This window comes from Falco cherrug, chromosome 5 (assembly GCF_023634085.1).
Source record: "Falco cherrug isolate bFalChe1 chromosome 5, bFalChe1.pri, whole genome shotgun sequence".
NCBI classification, from domain to species: Eukaryota; Metazoa; Chordata; class Aves; order Falconiformes; family Falconidae; genus Falco; species Falco cherrug.
In genome coordinates this window covers 62,420,022-62,445,427 of record NC_073701.1, presented here as the reverse complement: position 1 = coordinate 62,445,427, position 25,406 = coordinate 62,420,022, and the positions used below count along the sequence as shown (strand labels likewise).

Genomic DNA, 25,406 nt, shown 5'->3' with positions numbered 1-25,406 from the left:
AACACTCAAATGCAAGCCAAAAGAAAATGCCTCCACAAATCTAAAAATTGTTACAGAATAATTCATTTTATGCAGTATTTCTTAGTTACTGCTGAGACAAAAAGGTTGTAAAAAGTTCTCTCTGTATCCTTACTAAAATGATAAATTGAACCTTCTGCCTAATGGATGAACCAGCAGAGAGGGAAGAGTCCAAGGCTAAGGGTCAGAGTCACTTTGATCTGTCAATTACTATATCTTCATTTAACCATCCTCAGGACTAATAAAAATTATTTAATTTGACCTTCACTGTTAAGGGCAAAGTGAAGTTGCTAATTTAAATCCTTTCACATCATGCAAGCGTAGGATGAATACTATTGTAATGCAAGGTTGGAACTACATTTTGGGGGCTCCATTAGAGAAAAAATGTTAAGAAATACAATTTTAGAATATTTCATGTATCTTATCAAATACAAATTAATTAGTATACTACCAACTGCACATCCAATTTCTATACAGCTTATGGTTGCTATGTACTGACTTCCAAATTCTTCCAAATTCTTTCATTTCAATAAACAGCACAAAATGATAGGATCTATGAGAGGGGGAAGGGAATTACTGTGCATTTTTATGTACAGAACTCACCTAGCTGCCAGACTTAAAAATAACAATAAGGAAAACTTACTTGAACCGAGCTGACACTTCATCGGCAGCTTTTTGGTATTGCTCCGTGGTAACCTTGTAGAACTGGGCACTCTGGAAAATTGGGGAAAAAAACAAACAACAAAACAAACAAAAGATTGAATATAATTTATATGCATGCAAATAATCTAGTAAATAAAGCTAATTTGGATATTTTATCAATTTAAGTTGCTCCAAAACTGCCCAAAACCTAACCCTCAAATCAAGTATTCTACAAAGTTTCAAAGATGACTCTTTTTTGGTGTTTTTTTATGTAAGTATGTCCTCTTGGTTCTAGAAGGCTATGCAAAAGAGATGGCTCTTAGGGAGGAAACTATAAAGACACATGAGGAAAGAAGCACATATTTAGCACTAGGTGCTGCTGGAGCCTTTGAAGTTTCTCCATTAAAACAAAAAAAAAACCAAAAAAAAAACCCACCCAAAAAACCAACAAAAAACCCAACCAAACAAAAAAAACCCACCAAAAACTGAAGTCTTATTTCTTTGCCTGTCTGTGTCTGTGTTACTTACATATATATCCCCATCTAGTTTGCAGGTGATACTCAAGTCAAACTTCAAAGTTGCACAACAAATTAACTATAGCTTGACTTTCTCTTTTGCTCTTTGCCTTGATAATGTCTCTCACAGTGAGTTACTTAAATATTCCAAACTTGCAGGTTGCTTCAATCAGTTGCTACTTTTAATTTTTAAAATCAGGCAGCTTCAGAACATATTTTCATCTCCCCTAAACCCAGGAATGCCTTTCATTCAGTTCCACCAAATCATTAATTTCCAAAATGCAGGCAAGACAAGACTGAATCATCAAGCAACAGAGCTTTTCTATACTTAAAAATGGCAGAGTTTCTCAGTGGGACGTAGGATATTCAAAGACAAATCACTATAATGTTGTGATGCTTCAAGTCTAGATAATATATACCTGGTATTTTTCAAGAGGTTTTTATAGCCTTAGCACAGTTGGACTTAAGATGTAATAACTAAGGCACCTGGCTTCACAGTTGGAGGAATAAATAAAAGTTAAAGCAGTTCAAAACTTCTCTCAAACCATTTTTCCCTGAATGGTGGGGAAACAGGTCATGGAGAGGTACAAAGGTTTTGTTGGCACTTGCAAGAACTCTTCCGTAGCTTTGCAGCTCTTGAGTCATCTGGCATCCCAGGGAGTCATGTTAACATGGCAACAAAACTCTTACAATCATACACTGCATGATTACACAGAAAACATTCCGAATCCTTACTTTAACGACCTACCTATTTATACCATGGATTACACTTATTTATGCTACAACACTGATTTTGACTGTTTAAAATATTTAAAATAAATGGATGGCACAATGCAGTCCATGGAAAACATCATTCCAGTTTTATTTCTGGTAAAGTAAGCAGGGGGTTTTATTTATTTAAGATACTGACGTATGACAAAGCAGTACGTTTAAAACATTGTTAGGGGGAAAAAAAAAAATCACAAACCCTGTAACTGGAGAGAACACTCTTTTGTAAAAGTCAAAGATGAAACAATCTTCTTGATCATTGTGTTAGTAAACATGTCCTGAGAAACATATATCTGTGTCAAATTACGTTATAAGGAATGCAAGCAAGATAGCCCATACAGCAAAAACACGTGATGGAAACTCAGAAAGAGGCAGCGCTACCTACAAAAATAAAAGGAAAAAAATGTTTTTCCTTTCCATTTGAGGTTTTCATCTTCCAAGGTTCTTCCTTGTGAATTATAAACTTGAAATGTATGGAAATCACTGAAAAAGAATACCAGCTCCACACATGGGTAAAATTGTGTTGCAAGTCTAATATTTTACCACAAATTATAACAAATCATGTAACATCCGCTGCAGTCAAAGGTCATGCACAGATCACAAAAAGCACGGTGGTCTACTGCAGTCTTGCTTCTGAGATCCAGACCTAATAATTCTTTTGTACTAGAATCAAGGTTTCCATGCGTGTAACTTCGGGTCATTTATTTTTTCATAAATCATTGTTGGCCAGTAAGAAAATGAAAATGAAATCCTCCTCACACCAGTGACCTCCTTGCATTTAGCAATCTCAGCTGCCCAATGACAGTTACATCCAGGTTCCTTGGACGCAGATGAAATCAATAGGTAGGCCATTAGACAGCACACTGACTATGGTGCGAGTGCGGACAGGTCACCATTCGAGATGATGAATAGCTCTCTATCATCCCACAGTCCCCTACGATGCTAACATTTACTATAATCTTATTTGGGCTGCGATTTATCTTTCTTTTGCCTGATCAATAAAGATGAACACAACAGTTGTAAGGATCGATTGCAATTTTTTATAATTTTCAAGCATGAAGGAGCATTTCTGACACAAAAACAATATTCTGAGTGTACTTGTTCTACTTTTTAATTGTAGTTCAAGTGATCAAGTGAGCTGCTATCTATGCCAAAGAGTTTTAATCCTACAGTAGACTCAAGCTATTGAGAAATCATTTGTTGTCTTAGATAAAGTGTGCTTTGTTTCTTGGATCAGATCTTCCTTTGAACTTCACTCAGGTTCTCCTTTAGAGATATATTCTCTATAATCCAGAAATCAAGTTTCCTTTGAGAAGTCCTCCCTAATCCTCAAGGTAAGAGTACAGGGGTCATTTCTCTAAATACAGAAAAAAGCGGTGCTATAACATAGCACCGTTGACATAAAGAATTTCCTCAGTCTCCAGATAAATACATTTATGTATCTATGTTGGATATATAGTCTGCATAATCATGTACTGTTCGATTCAAAGTGGAGGAAAAAAGCTACAGTCCAATTCTCAGGTTAGCAGCAGTGGCAAACTATCAGAGAATAGCTCTGCAGATCTTCACCAGTTCCAGCAGATGTTCCAAATGTAACCCTTTTCTCCCCAAAGCGTGCATGGGTGGGGAGGGCAGGGGGAAGGGAACAGAACTGCAATGCCACTTACCATTCTGCATCAAGCACCTGTGTGCATGAACATACAAAGCTCAGCTATGTTTATTACATTCCAGATATATATACTCTATATATAATATTCCTAGGGTTCTTTTAACTAAATAAGCCACTAAAATGGTAGAAAAGACTAAATGAAGTTCCCTTGTCTCTTTGATTTAGGTCCCTTGGGCACATGCATTATGAAATGGTCTTCACTTATAAACAGCACCCTCCCCTCTTCAAAATCTTCGTTGGTGTGTAACAAAATGATGGTTTTCTGTAGACCTTTACAGTCTCCTTCGTTGGAAGAAGTATGAAACTGCAGGAAGTGTGTTATGAAAGATGCTAGAAAATCCCAAGAGGGAACAGAGCTGTCAGCGTTACGGCAATTAATCATCATCCCAGATTATGTAGAAGATGCTATTTCTGTATCTGTTACAGAGTTCTTGCACAACGTGGGCATGTTGCTTGACTTCCAATATCAAAATAAAGCGAAGAATTTGGTTTGTGATGACTACCTTGGCTTCTTCAAAGTCAAGTATCTCATCTAAACCGATCACTGAGGTGTGCTCCAGAATCACAGGCGTTGTTGGCCGGTAGATCCCACCCGCCTCAGAATGACATGAATTACTCTGATTACTCTGACACGAGTTCCGAGGGAACTGACAGACAAAGTGGCTAAGCCACTATCCATCATACCTGAGAAGTCGTGGCAGTCCAGTGAAGTTCCCACTGATTGGAAAAGGGGAAACATAAGCCCCATTTTTAAAAAGGGAAATGAGAAAGACACAGGGAACTACACCAGTCAGTCTCACCTATGTTCCTGGCAAGATAGTGGAGCAGATCCTCCTGGAAACTATGCTAAGGTACACCAAGAATAAGGAGGAGACTGGTGACAGCTTCACTAAGGAAAAATCATGCCTGACCAGTTTACTGGACTTCTGTGACAGGTGTACTGCACTGGTGGATGCAGGAAGAGCAACTGACGTCATCTATCTGGACTTGTGCAAAGCATCTGACACTGCCCCACATGACAACCTTGTCCCTAAATTGGAGACATGGATAGGAATTGGCTGGGTGGTCATACACAAAGAGTCATGGTCAATGCTTGATGTCCAAGTGGAGACCAGTGATGAGCAGTGTTCCTCAGGGGTCGATACTGGGACCAGCCCTGTTTAACATCCTTGTTGGTGACACAGGCAGTGTGATCGAGCACACCCTCAGCAAGTTTGCAATGATGCCGACCTGAGTGTTGCAGCCAACATGAAGGAGGGAAGGGATGCCGTCCAGAGGGAGATGCACAGGCCTGAGAGGTGGGCCCGTGCAAACCCCATCAAGTTCAACAAGGCCAAATGCAAGGTCCTGCATCTGGGTCAGGGCAACCCCCAGTATCAATACAGGTTGGGTGGAAAATGGATAGAGCAGCCCTGAGGAGAAGGACTTGGGGGTGCTGGTGGACGAGAAGCTCAGTGTGGCCCAGCAAGGTGCGCTCGCAGCCCAGCAAGCCAACCGAGCCCCGGGCTGCACCAAGAGCAGCGTGGCCAGCAGGGCCAGGGAGGGGATTCTGCCCCTCTGCTCCGCTCTGGTGAGACCCCCCTGCAGCGCTGCCTCTGCTCTGGGGTCCTCAGCACAAGGAGGGCACGGGCCTGTTGGAGCGAGTCCAGAGGAGCCCACGGAGATGATCAGGGGCTGGAGCACCTCTCCTAGGAAGCCGGGCTGAGAGTTGGGGTTGTTCAGCCTGGAGAAGGGAAGGCTTCGGGGAGACCTTAGAGCACGTGCCAGTACTTAAAGGGCGCTTATACGAAAGATGGGGACAGACTTTTTAGTAGGGTCTGTAGCGACAGGACAAGCAGGAATAGTTTTGAACTGAAAGAGGGTAGATCTAGACTGGATATTAGGAAGAACTTCTTTACCGTGAGGGTGGTGAGGCACTGACACAGGTTGCCCAGAGCAGCTGTGGCTGCCCCATCCCTGGCAGTGCTCAAGGCCAGGCTGGACGGGGCTTGGAGCAACCTGGGCTGGTGGGAGGTGTCCCTGCCCCGGCAGCAGGGCTGGAACTAGATGGTCTTGAAGGTCCCTTTCCAACCAAAACCATCCTGTGATTCTATTCTATCACTGCCAAATCAATGGGGCCCGAATAACTGTCTCAAAAGAGGTGATTAACTTTAAAGCTGGTAAAGTTGGGGGAGATTAACCCACCTGTAAGCATGCTTCTCATCTGCTGTCTGACTGACTGAAGAAACACTACCCACCTTTACAATAAAAACTGACATACTGGACCAGACCATATACCCATCCAGCTCAGAACTGTGGCAAGTATTAACGGCACATGTGTAGGATTAAGAGCAGAACAGGCAGACAGGGATGCCGGGGCATCCTCCAGCACATACAATGACAATAATCTAGTCTGAGGGTTATGCCCTAAAGTCCACCATGACTCTCAGCAGGGAAAAACCAAGCCACACCAGATTTGAACAGCTGAACAGCCATAACCAAAGAGCAAGAGTCCTATTTCCAAGACACATAGTGCCTGAAAAAGCTAAGGATTCCAAGACATCATGCCTTACCTACCTCTTACTCAGCATAAAGGGCCCTTGCGATCATTAGTCACCATGATTTCTCTATGCATAAAGAATTTTAGCCTTAATTACCTTGCACAGGAATTAGGGAATTTATTTTCATTTCTTTAACATTATGGGAAAGGCAACACGGAAAGGCCTAATAGAAGCTAGTAATTTTTCAAAGTTTCAGTACTGTGAAATAAATAATGGTTGCCATGCACCCTGAGTAAGTTGGGTCATAAAGGGGAACCCCAGCAATTACAGGAGCAGGTATGGCAATACATCTCAGGTCCAAGTCATCTGAATAAGCCCACTACCTTCTACACCGCTGTTTTCCAACTTGCAGGTATTTAAGTTTAGCAGTTGGTTATTCTTTGAGCAGAGAAAGCTTGAAAAAAAATAATAATTGGTGAAGAGAAAAAAGAAATCCACCAAATGCTAGAAATGCCATGACATAAAATCATGACACCAAGCTTGCATCCCCTGGGAAATCACGATGCTTTACATCTTCAATACAGTCTTGTTCTACCAGAACTAGAACTAACAAAGCAGTAGGTAGGCTTGACTTCTGCCAGACAAACTCTCTTACAGATTCTAATATTCCCAATAGCTATCAAGCTCTCTGCTCTGTTCCCTCAATCCACACAGCTTATTGTTCCCTCAGTCTATTCTTAACTGTGTTCTCTATCCTGTATCTCCAGAGGAGACTCTCCCGTTAACTAACTCCTGCCTTTTCACAGTCTCTTTAACTTTCTGTACCCAGTCCCCATCTTTCAGGCTGCGCCTCTGATGTCCTCAGCTCAAGTCACCTATTCCTCTCAGCCTCACGACACTGGCACAGTACTGTACTTGGGTTGTTCTTCTGGCTGTCTGGGCTTAGGACTGGCCAACATGTATTTTGACAGTCCAAGAGTGACAGTCCTCAAGGAGCAAGTAATCTTCAACCTTCACAAGCACTTGGGCAGCAGCAGCAAACAGATAAATATACTGTAGGAAACACTGTATTTTTCTCTACTTGCCCACCTGTATGGCAGAAGGTTTTGGTAAGACAGGCAAAATCTGAGTCAGAGGGAAACCACTATTTTAATGTATGTGTGAACGGATGTTTTTATAGGAATATCAATTGTCCAGCTGAACTGGAGTAAGACAAGCTTAGGCACATTTTCACGGGAATGGCAAAACCCAGAACCTAGGAAGCATCCAAACTCTGCCCAATTTTAGCTTCCCTAAAGAAAATTCTTAAAATGCAGTTCCAAAATCACCTATTCAACATTTTTAAAAATATTGTAATGTTGTGTTAGTTACCATACAGGCAGTAAGCCATTCAGAGGATTTTGTTGAAAAACCTTCAAAATCTCATAGTGTTCAGTCAAATGACTAATGTCACATGTGACTTTAATTGACCTGAATAGGACCACCACAGGTTAAGGTACTTAAGTGTTTATGGCCTAGAGATAACATATAGCTTGCAACCAAATTGAGTGACAAGTAGTATTTTCTATGCCTTTCACTTAGCACCCTTCTTTGAATAGAAAGATCAGGATTAGTTGTGCTTGAGGAAGAAGTGTCTTTTTAAGAGCCTTTTCAAAGAAGGGAACAGAAAGAAGTGTTGGCTAGCACTGAGGAAGAGAAGCTAAAGAAAAAGAGGACTTGAAATTCAATTTTAAATCTATCCAGTTTCCCCTGATAAATACACAGAGCCATATCAAGTATAAATAATGCTAGAATTCAGGTAGAGAAGAATGAGATCTGACCATGGGCAAAAGTATTTTCATCATGTTTGCCCCTGAAATAATCTTTCCTGAACAAAAGTAAGAGCAGAGGCTGCTTAAAGAACATATTGTGGAGGAATAGGAGAAGAATTATTTTGCTAGACAGCTCTGATTTCAAAGGTCTGTGTAAGAAAATAAATTCCTACAGAACCTTGGAAGGTCAGCTGTTTTGTCTGCATGTGGGACCTCAAAGCAGAAGTGCATGTTTTACTCTCTGCTGAAAATCTTCAGATTTTCAGCCAGATAAAGTTCTGAAAGATCTTGTGTCATCCAAGCTGATAAAAGGTTATCAAAAGAACCAGGAGAACTTGAGAGCCTTCATTTAATTTCTCTAAAGATACATCACCTATAAGCACTATTTTATTACAAATGTGCTGAAACTGTTCTTACTGAAGACATACCATGACTTATTTTGGCATTGAATTTTTTCTTTTAAGCCCCTTGGCTCTTAAAGCCCTGAACAGATTCAGTATGAGGGTAACATTCATGCAACCTTTTTTTTTTTTTTTTTTTTAATTTAATAGTTATGTAGTTAACAGTTTATTTGACAAAGAAAGAGACGTGTAACTTCCATACAAAAGAGACAAATCTGGCCTTTGCTTTAAGTTAGTGCTGTGGAAGACAAAAATGAGCACAGCTTGACTTCAGCTCAGCTCAGCTCCTGCTCCACCCACCAAAGGAATGAAGAGCTTGGGTTGTTTGGCACCTTTAGAGATCAGGGGAGAATTTTTAATTTAAAGACTTCTTTTTCCTTGTCATACTCCCCCCACAGAAGGACTCAAAGCATCGGCAGGCAAAGATTATCATGTTCCCTGAATGGCAAATTGGAAAGTTTTCTTTACCTCTTTTTAATCCATTTCTGCTGAAGCGAAGATTTCTTTTATCCCTTAATTGAACTTCTGGCCATTTCATCTCATTATCTTTTACGAATCCATTTGTGGATAATATGAAGCATTTTGGTTTATTCATTCTGTTGACATGCAGCCTGAGATCTATACAGCCTAAAAAGATTTCCAAAGCCCAAAGGAAGGATAGCTCTAAAGCCTATAAAGTTGCCTCACAGATCTGAATCCAGCCTCAAGACTGGCTCAGTCCCCATTCTGTTCTGGCACTGCAAAGCAGGGACAAGATACCCAGCATAGCCACCACTGTCCAGACACATCTATTACAGCAGCTGCACAAAGGAAACCCATGCAGGAGAGTCTTTTGGGTACTAGGGACACACACTGTGAAAGGTGTATGATCACCAGGTCACGGCCCTCTGTTACACAAACTGTGAAGCAGACCGTGTAGATTACAAAGAAAAGGCAAGATTAACTGTAAGAGAAATAGCCTTAAAACATCCAGTCATATTTGATCTGTGAAGCTGCCACTAAAAGCAACAAGTGAGCAAGAAGAGGAGGAATTGGGAAAGGGGAAATAACAAAAAGAGTAAGACTACCTACTGTAGTGTGCATACATCCCAGTTCCAAATTATATTAAATTACAGCTTTATAAATATATGACCACTTTTATGGCATCTTTATTTAAATTAAAAAACTCTATTTGTCTCTGAATTGATTTTAATAAGCTATGGAAAACCGAGCATATAACATCATACAGATTCCCAGGTAATACTGCATCTTCATTCTACCTCAAATGCTATTAAAATGATATATCAATGAAGTAATCTCTTCTGAAATGTCATCAGATCAGGCCTTTGCTTGAATTTTTAGATAAGTTACTTCTTATACAAGTTATGACTTCTCTCGTTTGGTCTAGCTGTGCTATTTAGCCAGCTGTTGCATTTTTCAACTCCAGAGATGAAACGAAGCATGTCCAATTCCACATTTAGGGAACCACGTAACACAACTTCTGCTCTTGTTGGGTTTTTACATGCTATTATGAGCTCCTTTTTGCATGAGGGGACTGATGGCCCTCATCGGGACCGTCATCAGAACTCACCAGATGGACCAAAAAGTTCTTTGTACCTGTCACAGGGCGGAAAATAACAAGGCATTCAGTTTTTATGAAAAACTATTCAACTGGAGCATCCTTCCATAAAAGAATGGTTGCTGTCCAAAGCAAACCAGTTGTCCAATTCTGAATTGCAGCATCAAAGTAATCTTCAGAGAAGCACCCAACAGGTGCCTTAGTGGGGGACTTCAAGCACGTAATGAGGATGTTCAGGACAACTCAGAAATAGTCAGAGACTAAAGATTCATGGACAAGATCAGGGGATGTGCTTTCACAGCAAAGAACATTTTCTGTTCAAGAAGTGATAAAAGTAGCTGCAAGGAAGAGAGAGAGAAGACAAACTGAAAGAGAAGCCCCATGACTGAAAAAAAGCTAAGGTAGTGATCTGGGATCCTGGACTAAGCCTACAGAGGACTGCTGGATGGTAAGGAAGTGCTAAGACCAATTTTCAGGCTTTTGGTGGAGTTTGCCTAGAGCTACTTATGCCTGTGTTGGCTCAAATTCAAGTGCAATTCCCTATCTCCTCCTCTTTACTCCCAAGTGTTTATGAAACCTCATCTCCCTCTTATGTCCTGGAAGAAGCTGGCCCTGGACCAGAGTGCCCCTCTGATAGAATAGATGTCTGAACTATTACGGACCGAAGGGAGGACTTTGGACACCCATGCCCCCACATACCTGTTTCTACAGAGGGATAAAAAAGCAAACAGGTATCTAAACGAGTGCTGAAGATGCCAGAGAAAGAGACAGTACTATGACCCACTCAAACAAAGGAAACAAAGGAGAAACACATGCTGTATCTTGTGAAATGTTCTGTGAGAAGACAACTCACTTCCCAACATCATTTGTTTGATTTCATGATGTGTGTTTGTCGAAGAGTATACATTCAGCATGCAGCAAGTGGGGCAAAGTACTTAATTCAGTTATCAGCAGGAAATGGGGAAAATGTCATATTCTTTGACCTTTTCTTTTGAATTTCCAATTCTGTTTTTCAGGCACCACTAATACCTTTAACTGCAACTATTAATGTCTCTTAAGTTTATCCCAAGATATGCTTTACTTCACTTTTCTGCCCTAGTAGAACATTGATCTCTAATTTGTTAACACTCAGAGCTGCCAAAGAAAATGAAAACCTTTGTGAAAAGGACAAATCTATTCAAAGTTCTTACAGCTATTCAGCCAAGCATCTAATCTGCATGTAATTGTAGTAGTCTTTAATACAAATGTTCTCAATCTTAAGAGATGCACGTGTAAATGCACGATTATATTTACGTCTCCTACTGATGACAAGATGCCTCATTTAAATGATTCCTATTTACAACTTTTTTCTCAGTCCCATCCCTTTCACTGTTACATGTTATAAATTATGTTCTCTGTAATGTACCAATGGGTAGTATTTCTCCATGTCCTAAAGCAGATATCCTCCCTCCCCTCCCTCCCCCCCCCCCCCCCCCCCCAAATGGAAACCGAACATGGCAAGTTGCCAGATGCTGTCTTTGAGGCACACAGGAATGGGTATTGCTGCTGCCAGGGGTGATGCCCATGAAATACTGAGAAATCCCTTCTCTCGGTCACGTCAGGTACAGACTACAGCACTAGGAATTCATAAGAAGGATTTAAAATTCCCATTGTTGGTTGCCTTTACGGAATCAATTATTAAATACTGACCCAATGGGCTACTTATGCACAGCAGAAGCCACGCAAGGAAATACATCAGCTCACAAGCAAACTAGGATCAGCATGAGCCTTGAATGGCTGTCTGTGGGTTACAAGGACACTTCAATATTTTATTTCAAAGTACACACTGTACATTATATATATATATATATAATTGAACCCCCCCCTATTTTTGCTACCGCAGTGAAGAGTCCACTTATCTTAAGTCTTCTATTACATTCACACATAGTTGCAGCTTGTCTGCTGCATGAATAACTTTTACAAAGTCCAGTAGCATTAGAGACTCAAGGGAAGAAAATTTGAGGTTACCCACAAAGCTGATTTTGTAAACTTCTAATGGAGACAGCAAGCACTGAGTTCAAGGTAGCTCTTCTATGGACTACAGCAGCCATAATTTTAAGACGCTGCTGCTTATCCTCTGCAGTCAGAGGAATGATCTGGAAAAATCACTTTAAACACCACCTGTTTCAAACTCATTTTGGTCAGCTTTCAGAGTCAGACAGATATCCCATTAAAGCGGTCAAAAGAGTACAAGAAAATTGCTGCTGTGAATTATGGATGAAAATTTGGCCGGATCACGAGACTCTGCTTGGAGGCCAGCTACATGTAGAGTTCCTCAGGGGTCTATGATGCAGCCATCTCTGTTTAATATCTTTATCAGTGACCCAGAGATGGAGTACATGCTTACCAAATTTGCAGGTGACACTACATCGGGAGGACATGCTCTATAAGGAGAAGCAAAGACTACTTGACTTGTTTAGCTCAGAAAGGACAATCTAGGGAGACCTGGTCCAGTGGAAGGTGTCCCTGCCCATGGCAGGGTGGGCGGAACTAGACAATCTTTAAGGTCCCTTCCAGCTCAAACCATTCTACAATTCTGATCCAACAGCAGCTTTAGAAGGCCTAAGAGAAGTTTATCAACAAGATGGAACCAGGCTCTTTGCTGATGTGCAGTGGGAGAACAAGAGACAATGGTTGAAATCAAAACAATAGAGGTTCCAAATAAATGCACGGAAAAGTATTTCCCTCTGAGGATAATTAAGCAAGGGGCAGAGATCTGAAGAGATTGTGGTATCTCCAGCCCTGGAGGTCGTCAAAGAGCCAGCTGGACAAAGCCCTCAACAACCTTGTCTGTCTCAGTGTTGATCTTGCTTTGAAAGCAGGAGGCTGGACCTCCCAGTGCCCCTTCCAGTCCAAATAATTCTATGAATATGTATACTTACAGTCAGTGATATATCTGATATCAGAATGAAAATCTGTTTTGGCTTGTAAATGTGCAATCTGCTCTGCAGCTGTATGTGAAATTCATCTTGTGGCAGAAGCCCAACATAAAGAATCACAGATTAGCTACATCTTCTTTCAAATAAATGGAAAGTAGCTGGGTTTAGCTTTGTTTATTAGATCTACCGCTATCACTGCTCAGTTAGATGGGTTGCCTAAGGGCATAATGAGTGCAAGATTACCATTTTTTTGAAATGTGCAATGCTGCCACAAATAACACTTATGCACTGACCCTCAAGAGATCAAGAATAAAGTTCTTGGAAGAAATTCTAAAATACTCTGTCTCTTTCAATTCAACAGCCCTGGCAACAGTGACATTTCACCGGCTTGTTTCTGGCTCTACATCACAGCTTTAAAAACTTCTGTCTTTGTCTTTCTGAATGGATACCAAGTTGTGGTAACTCTCCTCAGGTCACTGTCTCAGCACAGCGCAAGATTGAGTTTGATTGATACTACCAAAGTGCTCGTATTGTAGAATTACAAGCTGCAGTATCCAGGTAGGGTGAGTTTATTGTTCAGGGCCACTTTAATACTTGTATTCAGACAACAGACTTTTTTTGATATTGTTGGCAATGTTGGTATCTGGCTGTTTACATCACTGTCAGGTGAAAAGATTCTGATGACGTCAGAATCAGCAGGACAGTAAAGAGCAGGTAAATATGGAGAGGTCACCTTTTCACTGTGCAAAGAGCTCATGACACATGTCAAACCACCTACTACAAGAGATCAAGGCAGAAAGTCTTTCAGTCTCAAAGTATGAGCCAACTGACAGCTGATGCTGTACAAGAGCTGAGCAAAACTAAAAAACTACGTATCAATAACAAGTTTTGTGATTATGAAGTGACTAAAATACTTCAAGGATGGTCTTCTGCAGATGCTTTGAACACTGTGTGTGAGCAGTGAGGAAATACCAGGACTGGTACAACAAGAACGCTAACAATATAAAAAAGCGCTTGATGAAAAACATTGTATGTAGTTGTTTGGATGCCTGATACGTACCTGAATTCAAGAAAACTACATTTTACACTCAGTCTAGATTGAGAACTATGTGCACATTTAGTGAAGCAATAATCAAAATCAGCTCCAAGCATCTTTAAATGAGATGTTTTTCTAAAATGTGTGAGAATTTTTCAATGTTCTTACAACAGTGTATCCCAGCAGACCCATTCTGTTTGGAAATGGCCTTCTGAAAGAAATGCAGCCAAAACTAAGGCAGGTGGCCTTCTCACTCAAAAAACTGCTAAAAAAAAATCCAGGACCTATGAAAAAGAAACCTATTAAGTGTCGCAGCATGCCACAGCGTAATCGTTAGCACCAAATACATTGCTTTGGAAGTTAAAAATGTGGTTCTATTGCTCTCAAGTAATAAGGCAACACGCCACAAAATTCCTACAGCTGGATGATATACTAGACCAAATAATTCAAATGCAGACCTCTAAAACCATTCATAATTTAAAACCATTAAAAAAGTTTTGTGACCTCTAGAGATGATTACCACTATTTACTGAGCTTCTTTTTCCTGCATCCTTCGCAGGTTCTGTTTATTTCTACTATACATTTCAATTCTCCCTCCCACAGTGCTCAGTGCATCTTTCAAGCCAGAGCCATCATTCTGCCTTTCAATCATCCCACAGGTATTTAGTGTATCTTCTGTCCTACTTATGTATATTCTCCTACTGCTGTCTTTATTTTTCCTTTCCATTTTAAATGATCACTTGTGCTATACACCTGTAATTCTCCAGACATCCACAGCCTATCTGCTTTTCCTCATTAGTTGGAACAGATTTTCAGTTGCTTCTTGATAACGTACTCTGCATTACATACATAGCGCCCCCGCACCATGTCCATTTATTTTCGCAAATGTCAGGAACTCAAAATTTGCCCCTGTAGGTCACTGCTGTTATTATGAAGCAGGTCTGCTAATCCCCCTACCCGTGCTGCCATTTGTCTCTCAGGATGGGATTCACCATGCCTAATCCCATCTACCTATAGATTGATGATTAAACTATGCTTCCTCAATAATGAACAGCAAATGATTCCCTCACTAAATTGATGAGATGGTTTGATCAACCTTCAGTGGCATCTATCCCTCACCAGCAACTACTCAATGAACCTAAATATTGAATGCAGACTAGATGTTTCCACTTTAAGCTAAGTTAGAAAATATGCATCAGTGCTGTAGAATCTCACCAAGGAGGATATACAAAGACACCATAATTTAGCACAACTTCTCTGCAATAAATATGGTTATACACTTGTACTATGCCAATAAAATGGCAAAATAAAGCAAAACCACTGATGGAAGACTCACACACAGTAGTTCTTTTCAAAATACCAGACACTCAACCACAATCATTTATAATTCTCCTTCACTCCTTACAGCAACAGGTCTAGCTAGATAAATTACACCTCTATATCGATTAACGCAGTTGCCTGATAAATATATGGAAGTACTTGCAATTTAATTTTTTGTGTTTTATTCTACATAACACGTTACATCTACATAATGCATGGAAGCATTCAGAATGCACTTGATATAGTCATGATTTTTTCCCCTTTTTCCCTCCACAGTTCCAAAGCTACTCAACAAAAGCTCCATATCTTTCATTTGTCAGCTATCTTCAATCCACTATGGGAAAAACATCCATTTTGCTATTATAAAATCTGGAAATACCTTGTGGGATCTACAACATCATAAGGTTACTGAATACTGCAGTAGCTCTTTGCAATGCTGCATACATTATTGTAATTATTTATTCATTCTCCAGATGTAACAAGTGGTAAGGTAAATCCCCTGAATCAGCAAGCTTCATTTTATAGTGCCAACTAATAGAATAATTTAGGAGGCACCTTCAGAGGTCACCTGTTCCAAGCTCTTGGCTCAAATCAGGTCCAACTAGACCAAGTTGCTCAGGACTTTGCCCAGTTGAGTCTTCAACACTTCCAAGGATGATTCCTCATTTGTATTAAATCTGTGTCCTACGGATCACACCACCGACAACTGTATTTATGGTACCTGCACACAGTAGCTTTCTATTTATTCTGCCTCCACTTTCATACTATTTCTAATAGCCTGGTCAAGAAAAGAAGTAAAACACTGGCAGTAAAAACAGAGCCACATGAAAATGGGTTAATGTGTCTGAAAACTTAATTCCATCAACTAGTCGGATCAAAAGACATTGTAGGTCCCCTCAAATGCTGTCAATAAATCCCTGTTCTGTTAACCACTGGTAAAACTCCCACTTCAAAAATATTCTACATGCTGTATGGTAAAAACACATAACATGTTATACTTGATTTTCCAATATAAAAGCACAGGTCTTGCAAGGATTCTTCAGTTTTTTATGAAGTTCTTTCAATTTTACAAGTATCTGAAATCATCTCTTGTCAGTTCATGGCAACAGTTCAAAGAAAAAATTTCACAGGAGTTTTCTGAATTCAAGAGTAATTTTCTACTTTTGAAGAAGTATTTTAAAAAATTTCTTCATTTTTCTAACAAAAGGAAGCCCAACCTGCACTGTTGTCTAGTAATTCATCTTACCTATACACATCCATATTTTGTTTTGCCTAGTTGAAGGCCTACTGAAATACTATTGCCTGCTCAGTCGCAAGAGATTCTGAAGTCCTCAGCATTCTGCACATTACTTGAAACATATAATTAAAGTTTCAAAAAATTAGGTGACAGTAGCAGCAGTGATTTCTTAAGAAGAAAGGAAGATCAAGAAATCTGTTTAAAACGTGCAATGAATACAGTATGGTCTGTGTTCATTTCAAGGGGTGTGTTACGCTGGCAATACATTATTTGGTAGCATTAAGCCAAAAAAATAGTGTACCTATTCACTGGTGTTAAAGCAGACAAGACAGCAAAGATATCAGCGGGTTTTCCTATAAAGAAACCACATCAAACAGCTTCAACTACAAAAAATTATATCAAGGTGTCTTGAGTAAGGACAGATGAAGCTGCCGAGTGTCTGACACACGGGACAGGGATGGCACCTCCTGAGAACGAGGCTCCTGGAGGCCTGATTTAAGACTGCAGCTCTTCTCTTATCCCAAAAGCTCTCTTATTTTCTCCTTATGCTTTATTGAACAATACGTAGCTTCCAAAAAGATCATTCTGGTATGCTGTGTTCACTTCCAACACGATCTCTTGAATACAAGTCTTGTGCAATTGAAACCCGAGGTGAGGGGGGATAAGAAACCCAGTGAAAATCTCTATTACTTTTATAATCATAAAAGCCATGCATATATCCAGCACCTAACTCTATTGTAAATCCCACAAAGAAGAGTTTGGTGAAAAAAAATGCATGAGATATCATTCTCTACAATCTAGAACAGTTTTTAATACATAGTTTTGTAACGTGCATTATGCTGTTTCAATGCTAAAGAGCAATACACAGGCAACACTCTAACCACCTGATATGAAAAAAACAATCTGGTATCTTAAAAATGAAATCTGTTAAAAAAACCAACTATGATGCACACTTTAAAAGCCCATTAGACAAGTTAAGCAAGAAATGAGTAAACAGTAACTCAAAATCATGCCTTCACATTTCTAGACATTTTGCAGAATAAAATGGTTAACACAAAGATTGGATATTTTAACTTGCTTACTTCTCCAGTTAATATATTGTGCGATATCTCCTTCTATAGAATTTATCAAAGAAATCACTGTCGGTATGCTATTTTAATGATTATACTGTTCTTTTCTTGCTTGGAGAAAATGAGGTAATGAAAAAATAGTGAATTTCCCAAGGTATGAAACAGAAGTAGGATTGTCAAACAGACTTTCTGTTCAAACATTCACTCATTAATCAAAGGCAAAATTGCCATTTATTTTTAAAAAATAATAATAGAGGCATTTTTTATAACATGGGTCAAAATGCAAGTATTTATACCTGTAGAAACAGTAATTATAGTCTATATCATGTAAACCACTGCCAAGCACTACTATGCTTCTATTTTTGAGAACTGAAGGCTAGGGAGGATTAACTATTGAAATCAGTAGCAAGCTTGGCATGAACAGACATTTGAGCTGGCATGCAGCAACAATTATCTGCAAGGCTTTTAAAAAATACATATGGTATCAAACACCAAAAAATATTCTGCATTATTGTCACAGTCTGTTGGGAACAAGGAATATCTTCTTTGGGTTTTTATGTTTGATAAATATGTAGATGAACAAGAAATAAATTTTGTTGCAGGGAAAAAAAAAATCTTTAACTGGATTACAGCAGTACCAGATATGGAAAACGTTAAAATGTTATTAAGGTAAGACATTTTAAAAAATTATAATCCTTTTCTGAGAATTAGACGTATGTTTGAACGCCTCTGCTGTGATTCATTTGAATTTGCTTCCTAATTACTGCAGCTATGTTTTTGTGTTTTGGTGTGCATAAATACATATTCCTATGTGATTATGGCCCACAGTAAAGCAAACAGTTAAACTTTCTGACATGGGGAAAAAAATAAAGATTTCAAAAGTGGCAAAAGAGTATCTACTCATTTCAAACACATGATTATCTTTCCATATTTCAAAAGGAAAGGCCTTTTGAGGCATAGAAATATGCATGTGAATAGAAACATATTGAAAAGTCTCAGCTTTCAGGTATAATGCTTTTCAGTTAGAAAGGTATAAGATGGGGGAACTTTCAATTTTCTCTGACACGCTTAAAGAGAGCTGAACATGCCACCAGCCTGGCATTATCATTTCTTTCCCCTCTCCCAGCTACTGATGGTTCACTACCACTTTTGCTAAGCTGTGTCGATATCCCAATTAAAAACTACAAAAGCAACAACAAGCCCCTCTGCAGCTGAGCTGGATCTATTTCATACCGAGTGGGTTATCTGACACGGAACTCATAAACAGGCTGAAAACCGGTTAAAACAGAATGCAAGAGAGAAGAAACCTTCACCTTGGAAGTATTAGTGTAAAAATGACAAATCATTTTTCCAGGAAGGATCTCACAAATACAGGAACTCAATGTCGTCTATTTCATTCCTTTTGAAGGAATGGGGACTCAGGAATTCTAAAGGAATCTGAGTAATGCTGAAGACAAACTGCTTTTGCTCTCTTTAAAGCAAAACCTCAGCTGAAAACAAGTTGTCACTAGGCTTGTCACCAGGTCCATTATTCTGATTCCCTTCCCCCTCTCTTCTGTTTTCCCCAGTTTTCTTTCTACAAACCTTACCGGTCATCTTGAACTTTGGGTTCCTTCCCCATGTTTCAAGCTAGTATTTCAGTTTCTGGGTAGTTTCATAGAATACAGAGGAATACAGAAGTCTGCCTTTGTGTATTGAATTCTCAATAGAGAAAAAAACGTGTACTTAACCTTTCACTGCTTCTGCAGCAAAGCCTGGGCCAAGCAGAGATCTGTGCCACAACTAACGTTATAAAAAAAAAAAAGTGGTATATCTTCCCCTCTCTGCAGTGGGCTTAAAACGTGGTCACATCCTAAGATTTTGGCTCAATTCTTACCATGACTGGACTCTCCCTGATGTTAAGAATATCAGCTCTAGCCACAACTACTCCTGGGCAGGACTTGATCTCTTGCACACGAAGAGCACAATACAATGAGATGAGAAAGATGATATACCGATATATCTATACCAGGAGCCAATACAGAGCACTGATTTCCTCAAGCACAGTGTGAACCATGTTCTTTACACAAGGCTTTCCCCCCAAACCAGAATTGCCTGTGCTTACCCTACAGAAACAAGGATTAAATCTGCTGTCCCTTTTCCCTATATGCACACGTACCCACACGGTGAAATGCCAAAACCTCACATGAAAAAGGCTGTGTCAGAATCATAGCTTATTGTTCAGTGATTCTAAAACAGCCTCAGAAAATCCACCAGCTGCCAGATGCAAGCTGCCCGAACCTAGTGCTGCATTTCAGCAGCTCCTCTGAGCAGAGCAGAGCCCTCTCTCCCACCAAAGGCCAAGTTATTAAGAAATTGTTTGTCGACTTAGATTGGATTGATCATTTGTTTCCCAAATTCCTTTTCCCATCATTTACTCATTATACGCCTCCTCCTGATGTAAGAGGACATTTATTAGCTTCTGCATTTATTGTGCTGGCAAATAGAGACATTGTGCAGCATTTCCTGGGGATTCTCTCATTTATCTATCGGTTATGAGACTAAAATATTTTTAGGGGCAGAAAAAATTAAAATATCACTCAGACTGACAGCAGTGAAAATTAAGCAGCTATATGCTTAGGAAGGCTATTTCTGCCTTTAGGTTTCCAAAACTATTTACAAAAAAAGCGTGGCAACATTTCACATAAAACTTATTGCTTTATAATGAGAAAAATTACTAAGTACTGCTTATGCTGGGCATAAAAGGGGGTGTTTTCATAGAATCATTTAGACTGGAAAAGACCCTTAAGATCCCTGAGTCCAGTTGTTAACCCAGCACTGCCAAGCCACCACTCAACCATGTCCCTAAGCAGCGCACCTACGTGTCTTTTAAATCCCTCCAGGGATGGTGACTCCACCGCCTCCCTGGGCAGCCTGTTCCGAGGCTCGACCACCCTTTCCGGGAAGACATTTTCCCTCACAGCCCATCTGACCCTGCCCTGGCGCCACCTGAGGCCGTTTCCTCTCGCCCTGTCACTTGTTCCCTGGGAGCAGAGACCGACCCCCCCTGCTGCAGCCTCCTCTCAGGCAGCTGTAGGGAGCCACCAGGTGCCCCTGAGCCCCCCCTCTGCAGGCTGACCCCCCCAGCTCCCCCCGCCCCCCCCCCCAGCCCCTGCCCCAGCCCCTGCCCCAGCCCCTGCCCGGCTCTGGACACGCTCCAGCCCCTCTGCGTCCCCCCTGCCCTGAGGGGCCCGACCCTGAGCCCAGGCCCCGAGGGGCGGCCGCACCGGTGCCCAGCACAGGGGGACGGGCACTGCCCCGGCCCTGCCGGCCACAGCGCTTCTGACAGCGGCCAGGGCGCTGCTGGCCCCCTTGGCCACCTGGGCACGCTGGGGGCTCCTGCCCAGCGGCTGTGCCCAGCCCCCCCGGCCCTTTCCCCCGGGCAGTTCCCAGCCCCCTGCCCCCAGCCCCGCTGCCCCTCACACACTTGGCCTCGGCCCCCAGCCGGCTGTCATCGTTCTAAAGAGAAAGGGTGCTCAAAGGATATTTTAATGCGCATCACTGATACTTGTTTAAATGGGAAGTATACTTAAATTACATACTTCTTGGGTTTAAATGCAATTGCACGAAGGACAGAGAACAGAAAACAAGTGAAAACAGGTCTGTATTCCCCTTCCTTACATCCAATGTTCAGCTTCCTCAGAAGTAAAATTACTGGACAATTTAAAAAAAAGTGTGAATATATAGTAAAACGACAAATATGTTTAAGGGAAAATATTTCTATCAGATTCCCAGGAAACTGAAAGAGACTAAATGTTTATTCCTGTGGAATTACTCCAAATATCAATATAACCAGCAAAATCTCTAGAAGGTATCCTAAAAATTCAGTATTTTACTTCTCCAGTGGTTAAGTCTGGAGCTGCAGTATTTTCTAAATATGTTACATTGACAAAGAAATCCAAGAAAACTATCTCACCAAGTGCTGTTTTAATATAGTGTTAACTTAGTACAGTATTTGTTCCCAAACTTCAGTTTCTGTGAAGGAAAGAGGGTGGGAGGAGGGAATAGACTGGTGAAATGAAAGCTGCTTATTCATTAGCTACCCATATGTTAAAACATTTTGCCATATATGAAATGCGATAAACACTGTCTTTTAACACTGAAATGACAAATTTCTTTGATTTGTTCCATTTTGCATATTAAAAAAAATTTGTCTTTCACAATACTTTGCTCCTTTAAAAGGGGAAGGGGGAAAAGTGCAGCTCAAACTATAAATGAAAACAAATGCAGACACATTCACTAAGGGTGACTTAGGCAATACTGACATGTTTATGTTTAACTGTATGCATCCACTAATTTGTATTAATAAAAGTGAGCGGTGCTGGATGAACAACCTGCTTAGCGTCATTAGGATCCGGCACGTGCTTTTGTGGGAAAGCCATCCCACAGGAGAGACGCTTTTGCTCCCACGCCACAGGTCCTGTTCACTGTAATTTCCAGTCCTTCCATCAGACAAGGCAAGCAATGGCAGGGGAAAGGCGTTAGCCAGCCCTCCTGACAACACAATTTTGGACATGGGATTAAACAAGAGGGAGACCAAAGGAGCTGCCCAACATGATGCTTTTTGACTGCTTTGGTTTTCCATATTGCCTCTTATGTTCCCGCTCCCATCAGTTTATCCTCATCTATATTTTTTATTTGTAGGAAGAACATATATACGTGTTCAGACTTCACAAGCACCAAGATTCAAGTGACTTTAACACAACTGAAACACTCTCACAGAAAAATAATGATTAGCAATGAGCAGTTATCATGGAACTGTAAATAAACTCCTATTCTTAAAGTACAGTAGAAGGTCAGTAAATGCTGAGATCCAGAGCAGTGATAATTGTATAACGGAAGAAAAGTTAAGAAAAAAAAAAAAAAGAAAAAATAGAATTCAAGGTATGAGGACTTAAAAGCTGCAGGAATAGAAATGGCTTTTTTGAAAAAAAAAGTATTATAAAACTACATGATATTGGATAAACATATAAAATAGCCAATTCCTGGAAAATATTATTTCTCTGTTTCTTGGGTTAGTAAATCCTCTATTAACTACCAAAATCTCCAAAAGTTTGAATTTTAGAGGTTTTGAGCATCCCCTTTTCCGAGCATACCTCTGCATAACACAGACAGTGCAACTGCACCTCAAAAAAACACCTTCCCCTGTACCTCAGAAAATGTCAGTGCCAAAATTCTGTAGGGAATGACACTGGGGCATCCTATAGGCAGAAAGAGAGACTTCAGGACAAGTTTAAAATGGCATTTTAGGACAAAAGGCATAATGAAATATAGCAAGAAGACTGGAGGGAAAATATCAGAGTCAGTTCTAGCCAGTGATACAAGAAAAAAAATTACAGAAGCTGCTCAGGAAAAGAAAGTTGTAAGAAATGGACTGCAAACAGCCTATATGAAAACAGTAGTTACACATTAAAAGCTGTCAAGTATCTTACTGCACATGGGGGAAAAGCTTGGAATATTAGTTATTGCACTATTTTTGGTCTCCATTTATATAAAGACACACACAGAGAATGGAAAAAATAATCTATAAACAAACATTTAGAGAAACATCGATACCTACTATTCAGCGTGGAACAACTCCTTATTTTGTTATTAAGCAGCATTTCAGCACTGCTATTGATTGGACATGTGATAGTGAAAGATGAGACCAAACCAGGTATTTTTAATGGGAAGATGTCTCAGATGAAGACATCACGCTTATTTGGCAGCCTTAGAGAAAAAAAATAATATGGGTGAGATGCGTATTTAAAAACAAACAGCTACTTATTCATAAATGGTAAATAAAAGATAAAGAGCAGAAAAAAATAAAACTAAGGCTTAAAAAACAATTGTTCAGAATAATGATTGTGGCTCAGCAAGATACGGAGGTAGTGCATTAATGCAGCATTCCAGTCAGAAGGCTACAGCTCAGTTTATGTCAATCAGGTTGAGGTTTCAGATATTGTAATTGGTAGCAAGTTTCCTAATCTCAACCTGCCAGGCAAGAAGCATTCAACAAAAGCTCTGTCCCCAAAATATAATGAAATTTGAAGACAGAAATTTTCTAATATTGGCAACATGAAGCAAGATCACAGGTTGGGTTGACAGCTTTATTATGCTAAACTGACAAAAACATTACGCTCTGGTCCGTACTAAAAAGGGTGGTTTTCATGAGCAGTATGGAAATACAAAGCACTGGGAAACTCTGATGAACTCCTACTTTTATCTCATTGGTGCAGCATATGAGCTCGGACATAGAAAAGTCTCCTGGCCCAAGTACAAAATGAGAAATTAATATATCTTGATTTTATACTCTAGTCTCCTGCTGCACCAATTTGGGGAAAACTGCAAAAACCCACTGTCGCAGCTGAATAGCCATTTAAGAAAAAAAGATATCAAAAACTTGACAGAAATAATACAACTCATTAACAATGATATGATACGCAGTAGAATTCATCAAATGAAAGCCATAATATATTTTATCGCTTCTGAAAAGCATTTGGAAATGGAGTTAATGTATTGATATACAGGAGGTGTATGTTTAGTGTGTGTGTGCATGTATATATATTTGATATGGGGAGGGAGAGAGAGAGAAATAGATAGCCAGCCAGATAAACAGAAGAAGAAAAAAACAGTGGGAACATCTCAGAAACAGAAGCGGGGGTAGGAATGATAAACTGTTTTTTTTCCAACCACGGATATTTAGAGACTGCTGCTGTAATGACTGGCTAAAATTAAAAATGACTGTTAATACAACATAGGCATACTAGTATTTAAAGAGAGGGAAGGTCTACAAACTGCCATTCAGCAAGCCTTTTCTGAAGTACAGCAGTTTGGTTAGGTCAAAGACAACACAGACATTACTGGAAGCATCAGTTTAAACAGCAGAAGAAAGAAAAAGAGCAAGCAGTTTTAGCTGTACCACATTTAAAAAATTCACTTCTCCAGACAGAGGACTATGAAGCATCTCCATGGAGGCAAACTGGAGAAACTGTAAAAGTTGGGGAAGTTATAAAAGATTCCTTTACAGGCCCTGTTCTCAGAAAAGATGTTGGCAATATACGTTAAAGCTGCTGCCCAAAGACTGCTTAATTATCCATGGTAAGGAAGATGGAAAATATAAAGCAAGTGTAGAACACAGTGATTATTTCTGTTGCTATAAACTATGTTTTGAACAGAAATCTGTTTGAGCAGCATTTTGTTATTGCAATGGACAATTCTTAAAAACCTGTGTCCAACAAAGCACACATACACTGCACTTAATCGACAAGCACAACTTAGCAAGTCTGTCAGCTCTCTGTCAGCTCTGCGCTGGAGCTAATTCCATTTCTTCATGGGAACAATGACAAAAGGTTTGCTGAGCTTTCCTTGTGTCTCCTCTAAATGCTCAGTACATACTATCATCAGCCAAACGCATTTCCTACTTTGCTGGATCCAGCCTCAAGTCTCAAAGTGCTGTACCTACATCACTGTTACGTGATTTTGAAAGACATGGAAGAATGCAAGTACAAACGTGTGGAGAGTAAACATGTTTGCTCTAGCAAATACAAACTTCTAAACAGAAAAGGTGAGAGCAGAATCATCCTCTGGTTATAAAATTCTTGCTGATACAATCATGCAAGATCGAAGAAAGTAAACAGACTGATAAAACAAATACAAACAAAAGCCTTTAAACTGCTAAAATATGTTGTGGCAAATAAAAATGTCTGTAGTTATTATACTGCTTTATAAGAGTCCCCCTCTGTTATCTACATCTTGCAAACCACAGTTTACAAAAACCATGGCAAACAGATTCTGATTATTTAGTTGTTGAGATTTGAAAAGGTAAACAAGACTCTGAAGCATCTGAACAAATGTGGAAGTCACATTGTTTGCATCTTAGCACTTATGTTCATTATAAACACCTACAAAAAGCCAGTACTTGGCTGTGAAGCTGAACTGTATA

General features: G+C 40.0%; 1 protein-coding gene across 2 annotated transcripts in view; it reads right to left on the bottom strand.

The window, feature by feature from the left end:
* CHCHD3 (coiled-coil-helix-coiled-coil-helix domain containing 3) overlaps positions 1 to 25,406 on the bottom strand; it is a 163,795-nt gene that overhangs the window by 28,527 nt on the left and 109,862 nt on the right. For both annotated transcript variants that reach the window (XM_055711152.1, XM_055711151.1), the window contains exon 6: positions 662 to 732. In XM_055711152.1, coding sequence (XP_055567127.1) covers positions 662 to 732 — 71 coding nt within the window. The remainder of the gene's footprint in view (positions 1 to 661; positions 733 to 25,406) is intronic.